The sequence below is a fragment of the Bos grunniens genome, chromosome 3, assembly GCF_055505025.1.
Source record: "Bos grunniens cultivar Pamir isolate PY7600 chromosome 3, Bosgru_T2T1.0, whole genome shotgun sequence".
NCBI lineage: Eukaryota > Metazoa > Chordata > Mammalia > Artiodactyla > Bovidae > Bos > Bos grunniens.
The window spans coordinates 35,444,262-35,470,074 of record NC_141167.1 but is presented as its reverse complement, the minus strand read 5'-3'; the positions used below and the strand labels follow the sequence as shown (position 1 = coordinate 35,470,074).

The window sequence follows — 25,813 nt, the reverse complement described above, 5'->3', positions numbered from 1 at the left end:
TGGCCTTTACCAAGACCCAAGTGTGTGTTCTTTCCAGAATCCCATGGAGCCAGCTGGTGGGCAGGAGGAAGGCCGGATTTCAGAGGCAAGGAGTGATGCGGTGGAGATTTGGCGGGGGCAGGCGAGGTGCACAAGAGGTGGGGCCTGGGGGAAAGCCAGGACTGGTCTGGCCCACCTCGTCACTGGAAGCTAGGCCACGCCAGGGGCGGGGCGAAGCGGAGTTGCGGACGGAGGGAAGAAGAAGAGCAGGAGGAGGTGGGGCAGGAAAGCACCAAAGAGAAAGGAAAAGACCGGGTGCACAGAGGGACGGGGAGGCGGGGCCTGGGAAGCCGACTCGCTGGGGAAGGAGGGCGGTGCTGGCAGCTGGGAGGCAGAGCCCCCACAGGGACCTCCGCAGACTCGGACCGCGGAAGGGGGAGCAGGCAGCGCAGCCATGTTGGAGGCGTTGGGCTCCCTGGCGGCTGCCCTCTGGGCCGCGCTCCGTCCTGGCACTGTCCTGCTGGGGGCCGTTGTCTTTCTTTTCTTAGATGATTTTCTCAAAAGGCGTCGACCAAAGAACTACCCGCCAGGGCCCCCGCCCCTGCCCTTCGTAGGCAACTTCTTCCAACTGGATTTCGACAAGGCGCACCTGTCGCTTCAGCGGGTAGGAGCGGGCGAAGGTGCCCACGCGCGTCCTGACCCTGACCTGCGGGACAGGGGCCATTCCGGGTACCGAGGGCGGGAGGCCTGGGAGGGTGCACGCTCTGGAGGCTTCCCTGGTGGCTCAGGCGGTAAATAATCTGCCTGCAGTGCAGGAACCCCAGGTTTGATCCCTGGGTGTGGAATATCCCCTGGAGAAAGAAATAGCAACCCACTCCAGTATTCTTGTCTGGAGAAGCCCATGAACAGGGAGCCTGGTGGGCTATAGTCCATGGGGTCGCAAGGAGTTGGACACTATGGAGCAATTAACAATTTCACTTTTCTGAGGCTAACGCAGGCACCCTGGTACACCCACTTTGAGCCTCTCTCTTGACCGTAGCAAGTGGCATGATTCACAGTGCTTTCTACATGTGAAATATGGTTAACTTTTCACTGTTGAGTGTGCTAGAAAAAATATACTTTGGGGGCGGTGGTGCAGGTTTATTGTACAAAACAAAAAGTGCCTCTCGGTCCATCTAGCTGTGGGAAAAAGTTTAACTATTGAACTGTAGCTTCTCAGGTGCCTCAGTGGTAAGAATCAGCCTGCCAAGCCGATTGGAGGAGGAATGGCAACCCACTGCAATATTCTTGCCTGAGACACCCCCAAGGACAGAGGAGCCTGGCGGGCTATAGTCCATGGGGCTGCTAAGTGTCCGACACCATTTAGGGATTCAGTAACAACAAGCACTCATCTGAAGCCTTCACATGCTGCCAGGAGCTTAGTCATCCGCATATTTTCTCTTCTGTCAGGATACAGTATGGTTCAGAACCCACTCTGCATGCTTAGTAAATGTTTTTGACTGACCAGGTGGTCCTTTATCTCTTCCATTTCTTTTATTGGAGCCTTGAGGGTGACAGACACAATACGGTTTTAAGTCATTTAGTTGCGTCTTGTTACACATTGAGCTTCCCTGATAGCTCAATTGGTAAAGAATCCGCCTACAATGCAGGAGACCTGGGTTCAATCCCTGGGTTGGGAAGAACCCCTGGAGAAGGGAAAGGCTACCCACTCCAGTATTCTGGTCTGGAGAATTCCAGGGACTGAATAGTCCATGGGGCCGCAAAGAGTCAGACACGACTGAACGACTTTCTCTCTTCTCTGTTACGTATTACTGGGACATTCTTTTTATAGTATGATCACTTTGTCTTTTTTTTTCACATTGTTTATTTTTGGCTGCACTAGGTCTTCCTTGCTTTTGCTAGGGCCTTCTCTAGTTGCTCCAAGTGGGGACTGCTGTTGGTTGGAGTATCTGGGCTTCTCATTGTGGTGCCTTCTCTTGTTGTGGAGAACAGACTTTAGGCACAGGGCCTTCGGTGGTTGCATTTCGCTGGCTCTAAATCGTGAGCCCAGTAGTTGAGGTGCTCATGCTTAGTTGCTTGTGGAATATGGAATTTTCCCAGACCAGAGATAGAACCCATGTCCCCTGCATTGGCAGGCAGATTCTCATCCACTGCGCCCCCAGGGAAATCTCCCACTTTGTCCTTTTAACATTATTATCCTTGGTGGGGAAAGAGAGAGTGGAAGCTATACTTTCCCTGGGAGGTTCTGTTTCCCTGGTGTAAAATGATTATGAAGAAAAGAAGTGAAAGTATTAGACACTCAGTCATGTCTGAGTCTTTGCGACCCCATTGACTGTAGCCCTCCAGACGCATCCGTCCGTGGAATTCTCCAGGCAAGTATACTGGAGTGGGTTGCCAGTCCCTCCTCCATGGGATTTTCCCAACCTAGGAATCAAACCCAGGGCTTCTGCATTGAAAGCAGATTCTTTACGGTCTGAGCCACCTAAATCTTCACCACTTGTCAACCACATTGTTCCCATCCCCACAAGGTTAGAGCCCCTCATCTTCAGGTTCCTCCTTCTACAATCCACTCTCAATAACGTACTCATTTTAAAATGCCATTCCTCTGTCTAGATTTTCTTAGTGCTTCCTGCTGCTTCCCAGAGTTCATATTCCTTAGGGAGCCACATGGATCCCTTCTTGTAGCCTCTTTCCACTTTATAGTCATCTCCCCTCAGGGCTCCCTAACTGTGGCCACCCTGAATTCCATAAAATTCCTTTCACCACTCAACACTATCTCAAGAATCATCAGCTGCTTCCCTGCCTCTCAGCACAGGTACCTTCCTGACAGACAGCTCAGTGGTAAGTGGTTGTGATGATTAAATAAAAGGAATGTTCAATGTTAATGTAGCTTAATGTTGGTGCTCAGAATAGTTCAAGTTACCTAAGAATGCCTGGAGCACTTCAACACAAGCTTGTATTACAAACTCAAGTTCAAATGGAGATGGCTTCATCACTTTCTGTGAGAAACACCCAGTTGGTAGCACTAAGTGACAGGATTAGTATATAGAGTTTTAAAGCTAAGATGCTAAACCTGTACCTTTCTTTGAGAACTGTGTTGTTTAATTTCCAAGTATTGGAAGCTTTTCCTGTTTTCTTTCTGTTAGTGATTTTGCTTGAACTTGAAAGAACTGTGAGGCAAGTGGCTATATGGAGTAAAGTGGACAGTAAGTTTTTAAATGGGAGGTAACATGAGCTAAAACAAAGTGAGAAGGCAGTGAAGAAGCTGGTTGATTTGTTTGACATAAGCGGAACCTTCCTTATTTCCCCCATTTCTGAAACATTCTCCACCATAACTATATGGCTTATTATAGAAACATAAATGTGAATAACGAAAAAAATCTAACTGGACTAAGGATGGGAAGTGATAGATAAGGAGGATAAATGTATTATGAGGATATAAATTAGGCTGCTTGTAACAAAAAGATCCCAAAGTACAGTGGTGTGAGAATATTGAAATTTATTTCTCTAAACAAATAAGGTGAGATGTAGGCAGGAAGACCAGGATAGCAAGGCTGCTTTGCTCCACAAGGTTATCCAAATACTCAGTGCTTCTATCTTGCTGCTCTGGTCCCACAACCCTCAACATGTGCGATTTCTGTACCATGAAAAGGGGAAAGTGGGAGGTGGTGAGCAGCAGCTTTCCTTTAAGGACATGACCCGGAAGATGCACACATCACCACTACTCACATCCCGTTGGAAGTTAATTGGAAAGTAATGTGGCCAGTTAATCCTTAGGGAGTTCCATCACGCAGCAGAAAAGAGAGAGAATATGCTTTCTCCATGCTTTCATTTAAGGATGAGACATACAGAGCGAGTTAGAGCTCTACTTTATGCCCACCGACTAGGCACTAAATCTCTGTGCATCATTTTCTGAAAACTAGGAATACATTATAGGGTTGTTATAGGAACCAAACAAGTTTGTGAATATCAGTTTACCCCAGGGTAAACTAGCACATAGCTAATGCTTACTTCTATATCTACCCTTCTCCCCTTTTCTTCAAAAATGTATGGTAACCAACTCAAGGAAAAACCAATTGTTGATTATAAATGTGGCATCACTTGTCTGACCTGATTACCTCATGGACTTCATTTATCCACTCTCTAGCCACTGCCCCTCCATTTCTTTGTCAATACCTTATTAGAATCTTTTTGCTAAAATACACTCCCAAATATATCAATAAAAATAATTTTCTTGTTGTGTTATGGTTGCTATCACCAGAATCTTAAAGATGGGAATTTGTAATAGCCCTCATTTTATTCATTTGGAAACTGAGACAGAAGAAAGTCCTATCTGTCCCTTTGAACAAGGGCTTCCACATCCCTTTGCACACAGAGTCCATTCATTCCGCAGAGGCTCCAGTGGCCGTCTGCCAGGGACCCAGGAACAAAGTGACTTTCACATTGCTGTTCTCATTCTTCCTCACAGAAGCTTCTTTGGAGGGAAGGGAACACACAGTGCTGCTTGTGGGACTTTTGTTCCCTGTCCAGGCATTGAACCTGGATACTCAGCAGTGAAGGCCTGAGTCCTGATGTCCTGACCACTGACCCACCAGGGAATTCCCCCTTACATAAACTTTGAGGGAAGAACAGTTTTCTACCTTTTATATATGGGAAGGTGAGGCTCATAAAAAAATGAAGTAGCTTTCCTAAGTGCTCACAGCTAGTCAACCACGGAGTTAAGATTTCCACATGTCTCCACAGCTAGTGTACTCCTCTCCATAATTCCTCTAATGAAACTTCTGTCACCTACAGCCTGCTGAGTAAGGGGACATTCTCTCCTAGTTTAGTAGATTTGATTTACTAGGAAGTCCCTGTTCCCTACCCCAGAATTCACTAAACATATCTCTGCCTTCTCTGGTAAGTCACATGGGCTGAATTCTCTCTTTTCATTAGACTCTAAGATGCTTGAGGTTAGAGACCTTGTTTATTTTATCTTTATGCCTTATTCTCAGGACACATGTGCTCACCCAATTCAAGTATATTGAACATATAAATGAGGGTGTATAATGAATGTCTATGTCCTATGGTGTAGTCTAGATAAGAGCAAAAAAAAAATGGAAACAGGTAGACATATTTCCAACAGCTCAAGGTACACAGACAGACAAACACAGAGACTCCCCTCAATACAAGCCTCCTGCCAGCTCCACACACCCTCCATTCCAGGATTCAGAGACATATGCATACTCAACTGTGGCTCTTCTATTTTTCAGTTCGTGAAGAAATATGGAAATGTTTTTAGCGTCGATTTTGGTATATTTCGTTCCGTTCTTATAACTGGATTGCCCTTAATCAAAGAAGCCCTTGTCCACCAAGACCAAAACTTTGCCAACCGCCCCTTGATCCCTATTGAAAAACGTATCTTTAACAATAAAGGTAAGTTTCTTGAACAATGTATGTTTGCTATTCCTATGGTCCATGAAAGGGTCTCCAATAATCCCAAGGACCAGGCTCATCATATTCCTGCCCCTCTAGGAAGCTGAGTCCCCACTCAGCTTTTTTTGAAGGTACCCCCTCAGGGAACCTGGCAGGGTCAGCCCTAATGTCAAGGATTTGGGAGAAGCCATGTTTTTTCAGATGTTTCCCAGTTTCTCTTTGAAACATTTAATCTATTAACTCTATATCCATTCACTCCATGAAAGCCAGGTGTACCTAGTGCTAGGCACCAGTGATAGAACAGTGAGGATAACATACAAAATCCTTGATTGTTCTGTAACTTACATACTATTAAGAGAAACAGTGTCAATTACATTCATAATTTAAGGCCTCAGTGTTATGAAGATAAGAGCAGGGTTCACTTATTACAGGTATCTAATCTAGTCCTGAGACTCAGGAAAAACTTATGTAAGTAAATGACATTTAATAAAGTGATGAAGCAGTGCAGCAGAGGAAATAAAATGTAAAAGTTTCCAAGATGGGAAGACAGACAGTGAACTGAGGAATTGAAAGGTGGCCAGTGCGGGAAGCACAGAGATTAAATGGAGATAATGAAATGAAGATGAAGCTGCTGAGTTTGGCCAGAAATAGTTCATGCAAGTTCTTTTTAAGAATGTTGCTTTTTATCCTAATAACAATGGAGGTTCTGAATGGTTTAAGTAGAGAAAGGAACCATCATATTTATATGGGACATTTTAAAGACTTCTCTAAGCTGCAATGTCAAGAATGGAATAAAGGAAGCAAGAGACTGTTGTAGCCTTTTAGATTAGAAGAGGTGGTGGCCTAGAAGAGGGGGATGGCAAGAAATGTCAGTCCAGTAGGTTAGAGCAGGAGAGTGACTGAAGATACATGGATTTAAGCTACTCAGGAGGCAACTCCAATAGGACACGATGACCTAGACAGAGGGAGAATGAGGTGCTGAGGTACACACCCAAGTGGGTAGGTAAAGGAAAGAAGAGAGATGTGGAGGAGGACAAAGTGTTGGCTGGCCTGGGTAGGGAGTTGTATAGAGTGAATCATGAATTCAGTGATGAATATGCTGAGTGTGAAGCCGAGAGAGTCAAGCAGAGAATTGTACATGTGTCTGGAGCTGAGAGGCAGAAAATAGGTGTTTACTGTCAGTAGATGTGATTTGAAGTTTTAGAAATTGAGATTTCCTAGAAATGGAGGATAGGGTAAAAGAGAGGAAGCTTCAGATCTAGTATAGAAGATAGTTAACCTAAGGTATGATAATTTCTCTGAAGTCATAGAATTACCAGAAAATTATGGAGAGTGTGGTATCCTGGGCTACACTGGCAGAGAATGTTTCAGAAAGAAAGGATCTCATGCTGCTGACTCATTAGGATGGGGTTGAAAAGGATCCTGAATTGAACAGCAGGGAGGGCCATTTCACTAAGGTGATGGAAGTGAAAGGAGACGTTAGAAGGAGTTGAAGAGTGCTCTGGAATGAAGAAATGGGAGGATGGTGGCCTCTCCTGTCTTATAAAATCACTGAAATTCAACTGCACACACCATACAGATTGTTTTCCTTTGCCTGTGGTGTTCTTTCTGCACAGTGTCCACAGTTTGTTATCTAGGGTGATTCTTATCTTTTTAAGATATTTAAGATCTTTTCTATTTATGGGTATTGACTCCTTCTAATCCATAAGTTCATACTTGCTATGTAGCATAACTGCTGCTGCTGCTGCTAAGTCGCTTCAGTCCTAGTAATTAAATAGTCTTATGAGACAAGTAATCAAATGACAGGCTTTGGAGTCAAGCAGACTTGAATTTGAATGCCTGTTCAGCTGCTTACTCACTCTGTGACCTAGCAGAATTTCCTTTTATCTCCCATGTCTCATTTTTCTCATCATCAAAGTTAGGCTGTTGGTTTGGCCTAACGATTGTACCTACCCCAGAGAGTTTCTGTGAACACTAAATTACACAATGCATTAAAAATGCTAGCATGTCCATCATGACAAGCAATCAGTAAATTCAAGGGATTATTGCTTTGGAATTATTTCTCTGAATAGTTTTCAAGCACCTTAAAGCCCTCCTTTCCTCCATCTGGTACATTATCCTTAATGGGTCTTGTTGGCTTTTTTTAATGTTAGCTTTCTTTTCCCAGGATTGATCATGTCCAATGGCCATGTGTGGAAAGAACAAAGAAGATTTGCCCTGACAACTCTGAGGAACTTTGGTTTAGGAAAGAAGAGCTTAGAGGAACGCATTCAGGAAGAGGCTGCCTACCTCATCCAGGAAATAGGAAAGGAGAACGGTAATCAGGTCCCAGGACAGGTGCAGCGACTGTGGTTTACTCATTCACTAGTCAGATGCTGAGTTAGAGCCCATGTGCCTGTCCTGTGCCCAGCACTGTGGGACACTGAGGGAATGACAGTGGACAGCTAACCATGACCTGCCCTCGTGGGGGTCAAGAATTAAGAAGAAGAAGAAGAGGGGTATTAAAACTTACTATTGGTTTTAAATCCTGGTCATCACTTCGACTTCCCAGACATTGACTAAGTACTTGCTGTGTGTCAGACCCTGTGCAGGGGCTGTGGACACAGTCTAAGATGTGGTTCTGTAGTCAGTGTGCCGTATGTCACAGAGAGTAGGTTCTCTGGAAAATAGAAACCAATCTGAAGGCTCTATCTCTTCTCCTGCCTCCAGGACAGCCTTTCGACCCTCACTTCACAATCAACAATGCCGTTTCCAATATTATTTGCTCCATCACCTTTGGGGAGCGGTTTGACTACCAGGATGATCAGTTCCAGGAGCTACTGAGGCTGTTCGATGAGGTGATGCATCTGAGGACATCAACGTGCTGCCAGGTGAGCCCCTTCTCACTTCCTCTCTTGGATAAAGACAGTGGGCTAATGTCAGATACAGATGAGATGGTCTTCCTTTTGTTTTAGGCTAAAATGCAACCTTTGAAATTGACTTCACCACAAACTTGTTTAAAATAAATCTGTTGACTTTAGTGTTTGTGTCCCTGGTGGCTCAGATGGTAAAAAATCTACCAGCAATGTGCAAGACCTAGGTTCCATCCCTGGGTTGGGAAAATCCCCTGGAGAAGGGAATGGCAACCCACTCCAGTATTCTTGCCTGGAGAATTCATGCACAGAGGAGCCTGAGGACCTACAGTCCAAGGGGTTGCAAAGAGTCAGACACAACTGAGCTACTAACACACACACATTAAATATTTACTATCAATAAAAAACATTTCTTACGGTCATTTAAAGTACAGAATTTATGACAGACACGTATGCACTTACGTTTTTTTCCTTAAAAAACAATATCACCATCACTTTTGAGTCTCTCCTCTCCACGTTCCTCCCTAGCTCCACACCTCCATGATCCTCAGATGTGTGTTTCTGTGCCTGACTCTCCCTCAGCACATTGTTTTGATTCATTTGTTAGTTCCTCTTATTTTACTCTGCATAGTTTTCCACTTCATGAATGTGACACTGATTGTTATTCTCTTGAATAAAGGCTCGGGGGATTGATTGATAAACACATTTCTAATTAGAGGGATTTCTAATTTGAGGGATATTATGAATAAAGCGGCAATGAATATTCTTGCTTTATGCACACTCAAAGATACACATACACACACACACACTAGAGACAATTGCCATGAACAAATAGTAAAACAATGTAAGGGAATAGGAGAAGGGCCCCAGGGGTGCTGCTGATTAGAGGATACCAGGAAAGACAGGTCCAAGTAAGTGACACTTATGTGGACATGAATGAAGTACAAGGCTAGTGTTGTACAGATTTCAGACGAAGACCAATCGGATTGTATGAATAGCCAATGCAAAGGACTAAACATTATCATCCTTCAGGTTGTCACAGAGACCAAAGGGGCTGGACTAGAAAGACTAAGAGAGAGTAAGATGACAGCAAGTGATAGCAGAAGAGAGGACAGGAGGGTGAGAGGCCAGCTCATGTGGAGTCCAGATCAGGAGAAGATTTGTCGAAATGTCATGGAAAGTCAGTAAAGTATTGAGGGATAAGCAGTGAAATGATTATGCTCTCCAATGTCTTTCCAAGGATAATGAATTTCCTTCCGGGTCCCCAGCATACACTCTTTAGTAAATGGGAGAAACTGAAAATGTTTATTGCTGGTGTGATTGAAAACCACAAGAGAGACTGGAATCCTGCTGAAGCAAGAGACTTCGTTGATGCTTATGATGAAATGATTTATTAAACTGTTAAAGGGTCCCTCTGGCACCTCAGTGGAAAATCAACTGGGAAGGGGGTTAAGGAGAGAATCAAGGGAAATGGTGGAGGCTTTACAGCATCCAGGTGAGAAATGTTGGTGCTTTGTACTAGAATGACAAATACATTGAGTAGTGAGAAGTGGTCTGAAATTGGTTGTATTTTGGAAGAAGTGCTAAAATACTTTGCCAAGAGAAAAGAGGATTGAGACAGAGAAGATGAATCAAGGGTAACTCAAAGGGTTAAGTGTAAGCAAAGAAAATATAGATAACGATACAATAGTTTCTTAGTCTTCAAGAGTGGAAAACTGGCACCCCCTTGTCTTCATGACTGTTCTGTTTTCTCCGTCAGCTCTACAATATCTTTCCAAGGATAATGAGTTTCCTTCCGGGTCCCCAGCATGCACTCTTTAGTAAATGGGAGAAACTGAAAATGTTTATTGCTGGTGTGATTGAAAACCACAAGAGAGACTGGAATCCTGCAGAAGCAAGAGACTTCATTGATGCTTATCTGCAGGAAATAGAAAAGGTGAGAGAACCTAAGTGTTTTCCTGAGTAGTGTTCTTAAAGAACAAGTGAAAGGATTCTGGTTTCTTATGCTGCTGTGACAAATCAAACTTAGGGGCTTAAATAGACCCACATTTATCAAGGCAAGGTGTTGGCAGGGCTGGCTCCTTCAGTGGCTCTAGGGCAGAATTATTGACTGACTTCTCCAGCGTCTCGAGGCTGCTTGTACTCCATGACTCAGGGCCCCTTCCTCCACCTTCCAAACCATTGATATATCTTCTTCTCTGCCACCATCCTCATGTGGTCTCTTTACGTTCTTCTTGCCTCCTCTTATAGAGACTCTTGTGATTATAATTGAAACACTGGGATGATCCAGGATAATCTTCCCACAAAAGTGGACAATTTTTATGGCTCATTTTTCAGCCCACCACAGGGGAAGGATATAGAGATTAGAAATATCATTAGCTTAGAATTGATGATACAATTAGAAATAAAAATATTAGTGTAAGAGTAATTGACTTGAGGTCTTTGAAAAGCCCAAACAACTGCCTTTTCATTGTTCAGTCTCTGTCTTCTACCTGAGTCTGAAGTGCCTGTGCACAAAAGGATGAAGAACCATTGTTTCACTATTACTTGGGCCAATGCCCAGTCTCTCGCCCCTTTCTTTAGCTCCCTAGTACAGAACACAAGTGAAGCTGAGGCAGAGGCCAGAGTTAAGCCTCAAGTGGAGGGACATGTGCCTCTTCCCACATCCTCATATCATCCACTTTCCAATATTATATAGGAGAAGCAAGAGAAAGGCCAGTTTGGATGTATATCATTTAACATAGTGAACCCCCTGGTTAATACTCATCACTGCATCAGTGTTATCATTTTTGTCTCATTAGATTGTTCATTCCTTCTCCTGGAGTTAAAAGAATGGTGCATTTTTCCCCCATCTCCTCTCTTAGTTCACCTTACTCTTACAGCATAGATAGAGGCACTGATTCTTCCTGAGAGAAAGAGACTTCACTTGCTATGAGGTGTGCAGATGTGGGATCACACACAGAGCCACATGGACACACTGAAGCTCCTGGAGGACGGTGGTAAAGACGCTGGGGTGCCATGAGGAATGACTGTTAGAATTAGAGAAGTTTAACTGGGGTGATGCGAGAATTGTTGTACTTTAGAGAAATGCATTTTATTATTTCTGGTATCAATACAAACAGTTGTTGAAAATTTGTTATGTGCCCTTTCTACTCACATAATCTACAGTATAACTTTCAGGGGTGAGTGTTATTATTTCTATTTTACGTATCAGGAAAGTGAAACATAGACAGGCTGATAAGTTTGAGGTTTAGTAACCTGGCCAAGTTGTACAGATAGTGAATGATGTGGCTAATATTGGAACTCAAGACTGTTTTTCAAATGTAATAATAGATTCTCCCAAGTTATAGAAGTAAAATAAATTTATTGTCTCAATTTTCATCCACCAGAGCTAACAGAAGATTCTAGCACTTGGGGCAGGAGGATGCTAATTATATTGGAGTAATAAGTCTCTGCCTCCTGAGATGACCAAAGGGAAAGCCATTTCTCCTGGAGAGGGAGTGGTCTCTCCTCCCATGTTCTGTCTAGGATGAAGCCCCCTATGTTGTGGCCACTAAGAACAGTCTCAATAAACCAATAATCACTGTGCTTTCTAGCATAAGGGCAATGCTACTTCATGTTTCCATGAAGAAAACCTTATCTATAATACCCTGGACCTCTTCTTTGCTGGAACAGAGACAACTTCAACCATCTTGCGGTGGGGACTGCTCTACATGGCCTTGTATCCTGAAATCCAAGGTGAGCACATCAGAGGGTAGGCCTGGGTCAGGTCAGAATACTTCCCTAAATTAGTTCATGTCAATCTCAGTATTCCTAAAGAGTGCTATTTGATTTATCCTCACTATTAAGAAGAGGAACCCGAGGCTCAAAGAGCTTCCGAAACTCACAGCAGGAATGTTGTCCAGCAAGAATTTGCCACCAGATTTGTCTCACACCAGGGTCTACTTCCTACTCATATAACCTCCCTGAAGAGCTAGTCTGGAGAACCTAAAATAGCCATTTTGATCCTGGTTATTCCATTCCTTAGCTTAATCAGGCTTAAGAAAAATTATGGAATACTAGAATAATACAACCTCCTCTTATTTTCCAGAAAAAGTCCAAGCTGAGATTGATAGGGTGCTTGGCCAATCTCAGAAACCAAGCATGGCCGCGCGAGAGTCCATGCCCTACACCAACGCTGTCATCCACGAGGTGCTGAGAATGGGAAACATCCTCCCTCTGAACGTGCCCCGGGAGGTGGCAGTGGACACCACCCTGGCTGGATACCACCTGCCCAAGGTAGTTAGGGCCTCTCTCATAGCCTCAGGTCTCCAAGTTCATATTTGTAAATGGTTGGAGTCTCAATAGGAAATGTGACGTGTTTTCATGTCTTAGGGAAGCACTTAAATAGGGAGAGAGAGATATTAATATTATTGCTGATGTAATAGTAGAATTTTTTTTTTCTTGTGGGGTTTTTAGAACGTTAGTTCAAAAAAACGTTAATAGGTGTTGTGGGAAAGTAAGGGGATTCCTAGGTCAAACATGTTTAGGCAAAGATTTGCTGTTTTAGATTTGAGATATCTCAGTGTTTTAATATGTGATGTGCATTGTTAATTCCTGTGGGGAGACAGCAGGCAGCAATTCTCAGTCAGACTTTGCCGTGAGGTCCTTTTCTTTGCCTTGGGAGAGCTTCTCACAGGATATGGACCTGCCACATGTATGTTGGAAAATTCTGCTTCACAATCCTGGTGGTTTAGAATATTGAAATATGAATAAATATTTGAGACCATCTTAAATCACTTTAAAGTGATTTGAACCAAAGTGAACCAAAATCACTTTAAAGTGATGGTTCTAACATAATGTCCCCAAATGTATTTTTCCAGCTCTGATGTACACCCTCTTGATGGGACTGCATCACAAGGGGAAACAATCCAAGTCTGTGTAGTACTAAATATCAGAAAAGGAGAGAAAGGAACGTGTGCTTTTTAAGCAGTAATTATGTGGCATTGGTCTTCCCTGGTGGCTCAGACTGTAAAGAATCTGCCTGCAATGCAGGAGACCCACATTTGATCCCCGGGTCGGGAAGATCCCCTGGAGAAGGGAATGACAGCCCGCTCCAGTATTCTTGCCTGGAGACTCCCATGGAGAGAGTAGCCTGGCGGGCTGCAGTCCATGGGGTTGCACAGAGTCGGACACGGCTGAGCGACAAGCACACACACACCATGTGCCACTGGCTGCTCAGGCTCTCTCAGAACATCTGCATCGGTCCTCAGAATAATTTTGTTATCCTCATTTTACAAATTGGAACTTCAGGCTGAGAGAGTTACTAGTCTTTTAAAGACTTCTCAACTACAAAATGACCACAGTTGGGTTCCAGAAACAGAGATTTTCTGATGCCCAGGCTCATCTTTTTCTGTTCTACACCAAGTTCTCTCCTCAGGGGTTACTTTACTTTGCCTTTAAAAAAGTCTCCCTGCAATTATTCTCTGTGGGGCCCTGTCCTCACAAAGGCAATTCTGCTCTCATTCTGCCCACCACTCTTAGGACCTCAGCAGACAGCTCTCCTGTGCCCCCGAGTGCCCTCTCTGCACACTGCGCATTCACAGTTCTTTCCTTTCTCACCCCTTGGTCCATCTCTGTGGATCCATTGCAGTTTGTCTGAGTTCCTCTGTGTGTGGAACCTGGGGCTGATATCAAGGCAGAACAGTAGGAACTTCCCCATTGCGTTCCCCTTTGTCCCCATCCTGCAGAGCTGGGAAAAGCAGCTATTCCTGCAATGATTGCGTTTACTATTCTCTTGCTGATTGACCATTTTGTGGGTGAAATCTGAAGTCTAAATGACTTCACAGGTTATCTTTGTATATTCATACCAATTAATTTAGTTCCCGATAACCATTCTAAGTCAATAGACTGGTTATAACAAGTTTTCTTTTCTGATGTAACATTCTGCAGGCCCAGAAAGCCAAGTAAAACTGAGTTTTAATAGCAGCTCGAATAATCACCCTGAGGGGTGGCATGCGCAGTGCTTCTCCACCCTTCTCTCAGCCCCAAGCGGAGGAGTTCTGAAGTGTTGGCTTCCAGGCCTCTGCAAGCAACCCTCTAGGAGCAAGTGATACTAGACTAAATGCAGAGGAAAAGAAGATAGGGCATTGGGTGCTGAGGATAGGCAGGTACTTGCTGAAGGATACACGATGAGAATGCTCCTCAAATTGGGTTAAACTTAGGTCACAGAAAGCTAGGTCCTGGTTGATTAGCTCACAATGGTGTAGTAGAAGGACTTGAACTTAACCTTCTTATGCAAACACAAAAACCACAGATATCTTCTGAACAACCACTGACCAAAAAAAAAAGGAAACCTACCAGAAAAGATACCCTACATCCAAAGATGAAGAAGCCACAGCAAGATGGCACGATTAGGATAAAGTCAAGTCCCATACTCACTGGGTGGGCGGTGCGCAAACAGGAAGCCAATTACGTCACAGAAATTCTGCCACAGAAGTGGAAGCCCTGAGCCCCATGTCAAGTGCCCCAGCCTGGGGGTCTAACAACAGGAGGAAGTGCCCCCACAGAACCTAGCTTTGAAGACCAGCAGGGTTTGATTGCTGGAATTCCACAGGACTGGGGGTAACAGAAGCGCCACTCTTGGAGGGCACACACAAGGTGGTGTGCACCCCAGGACCCAGGGGAAAAAAGCAGTGACCTCGTAAGAGGCTGGACCAGACCTACCTGCTAGTATTGGAGGGTGTCCTGGAAAGGTGGGGGGCAGCTGTGGCTCACAGCAGGGACAAACACTGGTAACTCCAGCAAGTACTCATTGGCATGAAGATACCCAGAGGCTGCCATGCAAAACGGCATGGAAGGGAGTGGGGACAAATGACAGATTGAGAAATTGAAAGAGGCTGGATGTAGTGGGAGTGCAGGTAGAAGGACAGTGGCTCCAACGGGGCAAGTGATGTGTCCTTAATCTGAGAGTGATGGGAGCTCTTGAAGGCTGTCTGTCAAGTGCCAGGTATGGTGGGTGGACAGGACTAACATGATTAAATCATGTCCAGAGCTAACTCTGCTTTCATTGTGTTGAGAACATTGAAGGGGAAGAGAGGATATAGAGTTGTAGTCAGAGCTACTGTAGGAGTGTGTGGACAACCAAGGTGGTACCTTGGACGTGGCAGTGGGCATAATGCAGGTGACAGAATCAAGAGAAATTTCAAGTAAAATTGACCAGCCTGCCTGAAGGACTGGATGAAGGCAAAAAGGGGGAAAGGGAGGCACTAAGGAGGACTCCTGGGTTTCTTGCTGTGTATCAAAAAGGATAGTGGTTCCTTCCACTGGGTGACCTGATTCTATCATTAAACCTTCTGTGGAATGTGCTAGATAATGGAGGGAGAAACTTAGACAAATGAGACATTTTTGTTATACAAACGGCCATAGTTACCACTTCACTGAGCAGCTGGGTTGATTTTGGTCCAGAACTGCCTGCCCACTGTCACATGGTTCATACCTGTTGCATACATGTTCATTGATTCATACGTGTTCCCTCCCAAGATCAACACTGAAAGGTCCCTGCAGAGATGCATTCTGCACTAAGAGTAGTCATACTTCCCCAATCAAATTCCCAAAAGACAATTCCAGTCCACAATTTTAAGCTGACCCATGACAAAGAGCTGAGTCGCAGGGGCTGGGCTCTGAAGTAACTGGGTTGGGGAGTTTGAGGGAGTTTGGGGTGCCGTCAGCATTGATGTAGGAGACCGGGGGGCTGCTGCCCCATCCCACATGCGTGTTGTGTGTGTCATGAGTCTTTTCTGCCTTCTCCAGGGCACCATGGTCACGACCAACCTGACTGCACTGCACAGGGACCCTGCAGAGTGGGCCACCCCTGACACATTCAATCCAGAGCATTTTCTGGAGAATGGGCAGTTTAAAAAAAGGGAATCCTTTCTGCCTTTTTCAATAGGTGAGTAGAAAAAATTAGGAGTGCGGGAACCCAGAGTCTCTCTCTCTTTACCCTTCCCTACTCTTCTCCTTGTGAGGCTTTGCTTTAGTTGGAATGTCTCTAGATCGCCCTGCCCAGCGGGACTCACTCTTGCTGCGATTACATCTTAGGAGTCCCTGGGTGGAGCATCATGAGGACTCATGCCCTTACTTCCTAAGCCCTGGCTTGACTCTGGTGGAGATTTCACCATCAAGTTGTTCTGTCCCCAGAACACCAGAGACAGAAGCTTAGCCTCTGCCTGTTACCCACAAAGAAGGTTAGAACCTCACCATCTTCATAGAGCTTTAAGTTCCATGATCCTTTTAGGGCTGCCCACTCACAAAACTAAAGCTATTTTCTAAGAAAGAGGTTGGAGGAGGTTCCGGTAAAGGGGCCGCTTCCTTATCATTATGGGCATCACAAGTGACTCTGGGTGCCATGGACTTAAGCAGATGAGGTTCTACTCTATCCGTTTTCTGATGAGGTCCCTTTGCCTTTCTAAATTCTAATAACCCTTTAAAAATCTAGTTAATACATTTACATGGTGCACAACTTGAAATGTACAAAAGAGAATGCAGACAAAACGCTTTCTCTCATGTTTCCCAGCCTGCCTGTTAAAAAAGGGTGTTTTAACTCATAACAACGTGAAATGAGTAGCAAAAGTCTCCATATATACCAGATAACGAGTTAAGTATGTTGCTGACATCGTTTCAAATAAATTCCCAAATCCTTAATTCTATAAATGTTTCCTAAGCACTTATTTTGTGTCAAGCATTCAGCCTGGAGGATATGACAATGATTAGGTAGCGGGGGAAAAACAATGCAACTCCCATGGACCACGTCTTGTAGTGTAACCTTACATGGTTCAAATTCCTGTCACCACATTGGGGTTAAGGAAGGAAACTGAAGCTTAGAAGGGCCAACTGTGGTATCTACAGTAATAAAGCTCATAGAAGCAGAGCTAGAACTCAGTGTTGAACATGTTTATCAAATACTGAAGCCTGTGCTCTTCCTAGCAGTGTGTTCTTTAAAAAGTAACTAAATGCTAGTGAGTTAACACTCTGAAATTCATAGTAGTTTTCTAATCATTAATTTAAATTAAATATAGATTGATTATCTGCAACAGTATAATTTTGCTGATCATGACACAAAGGCACAGTAAGGGAGGGATTGGAATTTGAACCCACATAGACGTGATGCAGAGCCCAGGTTTCCTGCTGTAGGACTCTGTCCTGCGTGTATCTAGACTGATTCTAATTAGATCTTCTGTGTCTTTCTCACTCTCATTCTATGCTACCGTTGCTCATTTTGACAAGTCACTTTTCAACATGAAAGCAGACATGAGATGTAGGAAAACCTTTCAGTCTTCCTGTCTACAAGAGCTTCCAATTTCCTATTATAGTACAAAGCTTCAGGTGCTTTATTTAAGTATGAAATTATTCTCGCCTCACTGGTTTTGTTGTTATTGCTGTTTTTATTCAAAGTTGTATCATACTCTTCTAATTATAGATTTCATTGGCAAGCAAATTGTTTTATTTACTACTTTGCTAATGCTAAGTCACTTCAGTCATGTCCGACTCTGTGTGACCCCATAGACGGCAGCCCACCAGGCTCCACAGTCCCTGGGATTCTCTAGGCAAGAACACTGGAGTGGGTTGCCATTTCCTTCTCCAACGCATGAAAGAGAAAAGTGAAAGTGAAGTCTCTCAGTCGTGTCCGACTCTTAGCGACCCCATAGACTGCAGCCTACCAGGCTCCTCTGTCCATGGATTTTCCAGGCAAGAGTACTGGAGTGGGGTGCCATTGCCTTCTCCGATTTGCTACTTACAAAAACCCAATTATTAGCAGTTAAAGGGATCAGTATCTAACTTGCAATATAAGGAAATGAGGATTCAGAGAAAGTTGTTTCTCATCCAAGGTCATCTGCCCAAGGAATTGGCAGAAAAGGGCCAAAGACTCAAGTTTCTGGTTTCTTTTTAAATTTTTATTGATGTATAGTTGATTTACATTATTGTATTAGTTTCAAGTGTACAGAAAAGTGGTTCCGTTATACATACATTTATATCTTTTTTCCTACTTTTTTTCCCCTTACTGATTATTACAAAATATTTAGTATAGTTCCCTGTGCTATACAGTAGGTCCTTGGTGGTTATATTTAAGTTCTGATCTAGTGCTCTTGCTAACACAATTAGAACGTTACTTATTTTCCTAAAGTAACTTCCATTTTAAGATTCACTGAGTTCCTATTTATATATATTGATCATTATATTACTACATAATAAAGTCAAGAACTCAGTTACTTAAAATAATATGTATTATTGCTCCCAAGTCTACAATTGAGCCTGGGAGCTCGACTGATCTTAGCTGGGCTTCCTTGCCTGTTTGGAAGGTCAACTGGCTGAAGGCTGATCTAAGATGACCCTGGCTGGGACAACAGGGCTCTTTTCTAGGTTTTTTCCCTCCAGCAGGTTAGCCCAGCTGGTGTACTTGTGGAAGATATGACCACAGGTGGGAGAACAGAAGCACACAGTGCCTCCAAAAGGCCTAGCTGGGAACTAGTGACCATCACTGCGACTGCATTCTGCTGCCCATGCAGATTATAGCCCCAGTTCAAAGGAAAGGGAAAACAGCACAATTTGGGGGAAAGAGCTATGAATCACATTGCAAATGATGGGGGTACAGGGAGAGGGTAGAACTTGGAGCCACTGTTGCAATCAAGAGTTCTCACAAGCTGTCTTTCTGCCTAAGAGTCAAATCTAGAAAAGGCAAGCATTTTGGGGATACTCTCAGCTATTACAGAATGAGAGCTAGCTGAACACAGCAGAATATAGAAACCTGAAAAATGCACTGAGTCACAAAGTCAACACAGCTGTCAGGTTTTTCGCACCCCACCCCCATCTTCGGGGCACTGTTGCTTTGCCTCATTCTTGATCCAGCACTTTGTAAAGAAAACTTCCTTGAAGGAATGGGATGCGGAAAGCTCCTTCCCTTCTCTTGGAAAGACGATCAGGTGTGGAATTAGGAGGTATGCACAGTCAACTATTATTGCAAACTTGTATTTTCTTCATGTAAGGTTTTCCCCTTTGATCCAACAAAACAGCAAACAACTTGAAAAGCAAGAGGCTGAATCCTCATTTTCAAAAAGAAATAATTGGATCATAGGAGATAAGATTAGAAAGATCTTTTTTCAAAAGCCCTAGGCCAGTTCTCTCATTCCTAGTGAGGCAATTGACCTGGTTAGTGATGGCCAGCTAGTGGAAGCACCAAGGAGAAGGCTATGTTTCCCGTAGTCCAGGATGAAGACTTGAAGTAAAGTAGCCCTACTTTTCATGGTTTATAAATCATGTCTCCTGTCTTACTGGTATCCTTTCCCAGCCACATACTGTGGGTAGGAGAAAGATTACTTCACAAGTTTGACAAGTGAGAATTGTTTATGTCAGTGAGAATAAAGGATTTACTCATAGCCCAGAGCTGGGTACTGATAGGACCAGTACTGTAACACTGGTTGCTGACTCTGTGGGTCCAATTTTGTCACAATATCTGAATTCTTCTAGAAAAATCTTGGGTATTTACAATACAACTGATTTGGTATCGTTTGAACCAATTTTTTCATTGTTCCATTAGTGATGGATAAAGAAATCAGAATGAGAGGAACAGAAATGATTAGATGTGTGCTGGTGGGAAGCACAGAAACAGAATTATATAAAAATGGCATAATTCTGAAGCATATTTTGATTTATTAAACACTTTTGCAGCTACTCTCTGATTTTATTTCCTCAACAAGTGGTTTCAGGCAAAGGACAAAATGGAAGCATGCTACATTGCTGCTTTCCAAGAATATTTCATTACTTGGGGAAACACGAAAAAGCAGCACCCAGAATTAACTACAGAGAGTCATGCCAGTGAGGGTGTACAGCAGAATCTTTTCAAAGACAGATAGGCAATATGTCAAAATGTTAACAAGGGTTTTGTCTGGATTATAGGATTACAGACATCTTTTATATTTTTCACACATTTTCTTCATTTTTCCAGTAAACATGCATTACTTAGGGAGAAAGTAAGTTATGAAAACACCCACAAGAGAGATGGTGGTAGAGCCCTGTGTGGGGTGTTGTAGCCCAAGTCAGGGAGGAAAACATCATGAAGGGGAAGGGGTGAGGGAAGCCTGGAGCAGGTGAACACAGGTGGGATGAGATGGAGTCTTACTTCTATCCTATGGGCAGTGGGAATGGGGTCCTATGGCAGTGAGATTCCCAGTTATTAAGGCAGGAAACCTGCCATAGGGAAAAGTGCCTCCTGCTTGAGAAACTTTGACATTCATTTGCTTATACTTTTCATCAGTCGTCTTCTGAAAATTGAAAAAAAAAAATGCAAAATTTTGCTTTTTGTCTGCTTTTGTCCTTATCATTTGCTAATGGATTTTTGAAAGACTTTTGACGACATTTGTAGGTCAACCCAACCCCTCGCTTGTTTCATCCACACCCTGTACCTTCGTCCTGTGCCTCACCAGTCTGATCCTTGAAGGCAATGGAGTGTGTGATTGTGGAATGAACTCGCTGGACTTAGGTTACACCAGGTGGTTGTGATCAAATAAACAGTGCATAAAGGCCCAGGACCAGGCAGGCCCTCACTTTGCTCAGGTTTTACAAGATGTGGTGGGAGATTTCCATCCTTTCGGGACACAGATACCATCTGAGGAGGTAACTCATCTTATATTTTTGTCTTTTAGGAAAGCGGATGTGCCTTGGAGAACAGTTGGCCAGGACTGAGTTGTTTATTTTCTTTACTTCACTTCTGCAAAAATTTACTTTCAGGCCTCCAGAGAATGAGAAGCTGAGCCTGAAGTTCAGAATGAGCATGACCCTCTCCCCACTCAGCCACCGCCTCTGTGCTATTCCTAGGGTGTGATATTGCAGGGAAGGGGAGGAAAGCTGGAAGAATGGGCATGTCCCCTCAAGGCAGGGGCCCTGCTCAGAAATGAGGGAGCTGCATCCAGAGCCTCTAGGACAGGTCACAGGAGCTGGACTCAGACGGAACTGGATCCAAACCTCAGCTTTGTCATCTTCAGTGGAGCCTTAGGAAATCAGTTACTTTGTGAGTGATTTGCCATTTCATCTAGGAGATTTAATCAATCTGGAGCACGCTTTGGAAGGACTGATGCTGAAACTGAAGCTCCAATACTCTGGCCACCTGATGCCAACAACTGATTCATTGGAAAAGACCCTGATGCTGGGAAAGAGTCAGGACAGGAGGAGAAGAGGGCGGCAGAGGATGAGATGGTTGGATGGCATCACCAATTCAATGGACATGAACTTGGGCAAACTCTGGGAGATGGTGAGGGACAGGTGTAAAGTATGGAGTTAGAGTAGGTGAGTCAGAAAAAGAATGAGACTGGCACTCTACAGGAACAGATCACCTTTAATGAGGCGAGAAGGGGCAGCAGTCAGATTAGCGAGCTGCTTCACTTATCTAAGAAAAGAGTAAGTATATATAGGCATGTATGTAGAAAGCCCCCTTAAGGGGGCCTGTTCTTCTCCAAGGTTGCTGGGAGTAGTTATCTCTTAAACAGCTGGGACAAGGAGTTCTGGAGATTGGCCAGAGGCTGGGCCGGCTTGGAGCTGGGCGTAATCAACCTAATGTCTATTTTTCCTTCTGGTGAGAGAGTTCTTTGTTTTGCCTAGAAAGGTGGGGAGGTCCTGGAGGGGAGTTTTAATTCCAGGTTACCTTTAGCCATGCAACTTTCCTTCATTCCAGGCTTTAAGGAATATATATAAAAAGAGAAAGAGATGTGGGTGCCGTTAATGTTAGGGCTTCTTCGTGCTGATAAATGAGAGTCAGGGGTTTGTAGTTTGGGGGGAAGGAAGTCTAAGTCCCATAGTGTTGATTTTTTATTCTCGCCATCAGGGTTTCAAGCATAAGAACAGTCTTGACTTGGTCTCGAGAGATGGCCCGAATCCGTTCTTGGAGAAACCTTTGAAAGAGATTGAAGAGACAGGGTCTAAATAAAAGGAATAAATGATAAGTACCAATGGTCCCAAGAAAGGGAGTAACCAAAGGAGGGCCTGTTGGAATGGGTTTTGGGGAGTGTAAAGGTTTCTTAACTCTTTTTTGCGGTGTTCAATTCTGTCTCTAAGTTCTTTGACTTTGCCCTGGAGTATGCCTATTTCATTAACAAAATAGCAGCAGTCTTACCCTAGAAAAAGGCAGGTCCCTCCCTTTTCTGTGGTGAGTAGGTCCAGGGCTCGCCTATTTTGTAGGGCCACAGAAGCCAATGAGTTAATTTGTCTTTGGACTGAAATGAAGGACTCTACTGCTTGCTCCATATCCTCATTAAGTTCTTGGTACAGTTTGTAGTAAAAATGGCCTGAGGTCGAGATGCCCCCAATGCCAGTGCCTAGGGCTGCTGCTATGTCAGTCCCAATCAGGAGGGGCTATGACAGCTCGTCTTTTTGTGGGAAAGTTCTCCTTGGGGGTAGACTATTTGTTCTACTTCTTTGAGGAATGTTGGACCTGGGGTCAGGAAGACCATGATGCAAGGTCCAAGGGGATCAAGGGGGAGACATGAATATGCATAGGTCCCACAGAGAATGAAGATTCCTGGGTTGGTGCAATTATTTGTGCTGTTCCAAAGAACTCAAGTGGAACAGAAGGAGGGAGCGGAGATTGTAAGACCAGTGTAGTTAGGACGAGAGTAGTTGATACAGGTTAGGTTTGAAGAGGCTGAGAGTAGGACATTGTCAGAGACTGGCCCAATGAGTTATGTGGTTTTTTGGGGGGAAGGGGAGATATAGTTGTTCTGTGACAGCCAGGTTGAGGATAAGGGAATTGCTATGTGCGGTGAGGGAGACAGTGACACGTATATCCAACACTGGGATGTTTGTTGTGTGTACTGGAAGAATTGGAAAGAAGAGCTGAGAAGGCAGGTAAGGTGTTGGTTATCAGAGGGAGGTTTTAGGAGAGGCCGTAATTGGGAAAGGAGGTCTAGGCGTTTATAAGGCTCAGGGGTCACCTGTAACTGGGAAGTTAAGTTCTTTATAACTTTTTTTTTCTTTTTTTATTTTGATCTAGTATCCCACCCCTAGAAACATATGTTTTTTTCCATTTGGCTTATGGCAGGTACTCACGAAACTTCCTCTCTTTTGTACTTTAACAGTGGATAGGGTATTGGACTGTCTCCCCCCGAGGTTCATGGTGCATGGTCTTGGAGCCCTATTATAACATAAAGAATGAACATAGGAATAAATGTCTAAGCAGGGGCAGGGACTAGCCAGAAGGCTGGGGAGTGCAGCAAGGATAAGGAACAGAGGAGCCATGATTCTGTTAGTTAGGCAGTGCAGAGGAAATAATACCCTGTAGGCGATACCAACAGAAAGACGAAGGGTAAGTGACCAGTCCTGAAGGGAGATAGTTATTAGGCCTATAGCAAGGACTAAGATTAAGAGTGCAGTTATAGTTAGAGAGACGGGAAGAGGCCAGTCAGGGCGAGGGGCAGAAGGTCCCAAGTTGGTGGTTGCTTGAATCTGAGGAGGGAACAGTGTTCATTAGGATGTAGAATGATGTAGAGAATGAGAGTAAAGAAATCAGTTTCTTCTGGAGTCAGGTTGTAAAAGGTTCCCTGAAGTCACAGTTGAGATACTAGCATGGTCAGGTCTTCGAAGGAGGTTCCTGTCAGGGCACTGGTCCAGAGGTCTTGTAGTAGTTGGGTCAGGAACAGCTGTAGGTTGAAGAGTGTCCAGGTCATTCAGTGTCTTCTTGGATGGTTGACAGAGGTTGTCACCGGGTGATTTTTAAGGAGGTAGGTCCAGTGAGAGAGACCTGAGAGGGGTCAGTTAAGGAGGGCAGCACAGGATCAGAAGTGACCCGTTTTAGGTGAGAGAGGTTTACCCAGGAGGTGACTCCAGTGGGTAATGGGATAGAAATATAAGGGGCTTTGTTGTTTTTTTGGCAAAGGCAGTTTAATGTCTTAAGAAACTTGTATCATGCACAAAACTCTCTTCTACTTGCTGCTGCTGCTGCTAAGTCGCTTCAGTAGTGTCCGACTCTGTGCGACCCCACAGACGGCAGCCCACCAGGTTCCCCCGTCCCTGGGATTCTCCAGGCAAGAACACTGGAGTGGGTTGCCATTTCCTTCTACTTGTCACAGACCTTTTTTACACTTTCTGTATTCATCACTTTATTTGTCCATTCATAGAACAGCCAATCTATAAGCCATACTTCCTTTTTCTCTTAATAAAATGTAATTCTATTTCTTATACCTTTTTTAGTGAAAACATGCATCTTACTTTCTTTCAGAAACCATGAACTGTTGTTTAGCTCATTTATAAATTAACCTCAGCAATATTATCCAGAGACAAAGACATACACTGAGACATACATGTATATCCAGGCAGACAGAGATCTCACAGTCTTCTCCTTTAAGATTTAAAAGATCTCTTTGCCCTCTTTTTTTTTTTTGGCTTGAAGTTGTACTAATCTGTCTAAGGCTGACATCTCAGGCAAAGTGGGTTGTCTGTTTCGATAATGTGATAAGAGTTAACTATAGGCTTTTACCAAGGCATGTTTCTATTATATCAGGGTTGGAGCTGTTGGGTCAGGAACAGCTGTAGGTTGAAGAGAGTCCAGGTCATTCAGTGTCTTCTTGGACGGTCGACAGAGGCTGTCGCGGGTGACTTTTAAGGAGGTAGGTTCTGTGAGGGAGGCCTGATAGGGGTCAAATAAGGAGGGCAGCGCAGGATGAGAAGTGACCCATTTTAGGCAAGAGAGGTGTACCCAGGAAGTGACCTTCTCGAGTTTAGCTACAGTTGGGGTAAGCAGGATGATTTTGAATGGTCCCTGCCACTTTGGATTTAGGTCACCTGGGGGATTATCCGACAGATAGACCATGTCTCTAATTTGTAAAGGGGGCAAGGGGGCTTGGGGGTCAGGGGCAGGCAGGTAGTGGTTGATGAATTTCCAGAGGGCATTGTGGAGTTCTGCCAGCAGAGGGGAGTGTAGGAAGCTTGGTATGGGAGGAGCTTCAGCAGGGAGTCCAGGAAGGAGCATGGGCCTTCCATACATCACCTCAAAGGGGCTCAGCCCCAGGGGCTTTTTGGGCAAAGCCCGTACTCTGAGGAGAACAATCGACAAAAGTTTTAGTCCAATCCAGATGTACCTCGAGGGTTAATTTGGTAAGAGTTTCTTTGATTATTCTATTCATCCTTTCTACCTTTCCTGAGGACTGGGGATGATATGGAATGTGAAATTTCCAGGGTATCTGTAAGAATTGGACAAGTTGTTGGGTGACCTTGGATGTAAATTTTGGGCCCTTATCAGACTGTAGGGATGAAGGCAGGCCAAACCTGGGGATAGTTTTTGTGAGGAGGATTTGGGCCACAGTGTGGGCTCTTTTGTTTGTAGTGGGAAATGTTTCTACCCATCCCGAAAAAGTGTCCACAAGGACCAGGAGGTATCTGAATTGCCAAACCGGGGACATATGAGTAAAGTCTATCTGCCAGTCTATCTGCCAGCTGGGAGGCTGTCTCGCATTTGATGAGTTGGAAAGGAGGTAGGTTTAAGGTTGGAATTGGGCTTAATACGTTGACATGTTTGACAGGAGCAGGTAAGGTTATCTAAATATTGT

General features: G+C 44.1%; 1 protein-coding gene across 6 annotated transcripts; it reads left to right on the top strand.

The window, feature by feature from the left end:
- LOC147375463 (cytochrome P450 2J2-like) lies at window positions 1-24,448 on the top strand. Of its 6 annotated transcripts, none has more exons than XR_015160131.1 (9): window positions 1-643; window positions 5,232-5,394; window positions 7,562-7,711; window positions 8,104-8,264; window positions 10,006-10,182; window positions 11,636-11,984; window positions 12,337-12,524; window positions 16,038-16,176; window positions 20,924-24,448. XR_015160131.1 is itself a non-coding variant. In XM_086390267.1 (9 exons), the coding sequence occupies exons 1-9, from the start codon at window positions 434-436 to the stop codon at window positions 21,100-21,102; spliced, it is 1,509 nt and encodes a 502-aa protein (XP_086246393.1). In that variant the 5' UTR covers window positions 1-433; the 3' UTR covers window positions 21,103-24,448. The 6 variants fall into 6 exon arrangements, 4 of the variants coding, with proteins under 4 accessions (XP_086246393.1, XP_086246394.1, XP_086246396.1 ...); XM_086390267.1 differs by having other exon boundaries at window positions 11,843-11,984; XM_086390269.1 differs by having other exon boundaries at window positions 263-659; window positions 11,843-11,984.
- The last annotated feature ends 1,365 nt before the right edge of the window (window positions 24,449-25,813 follow it).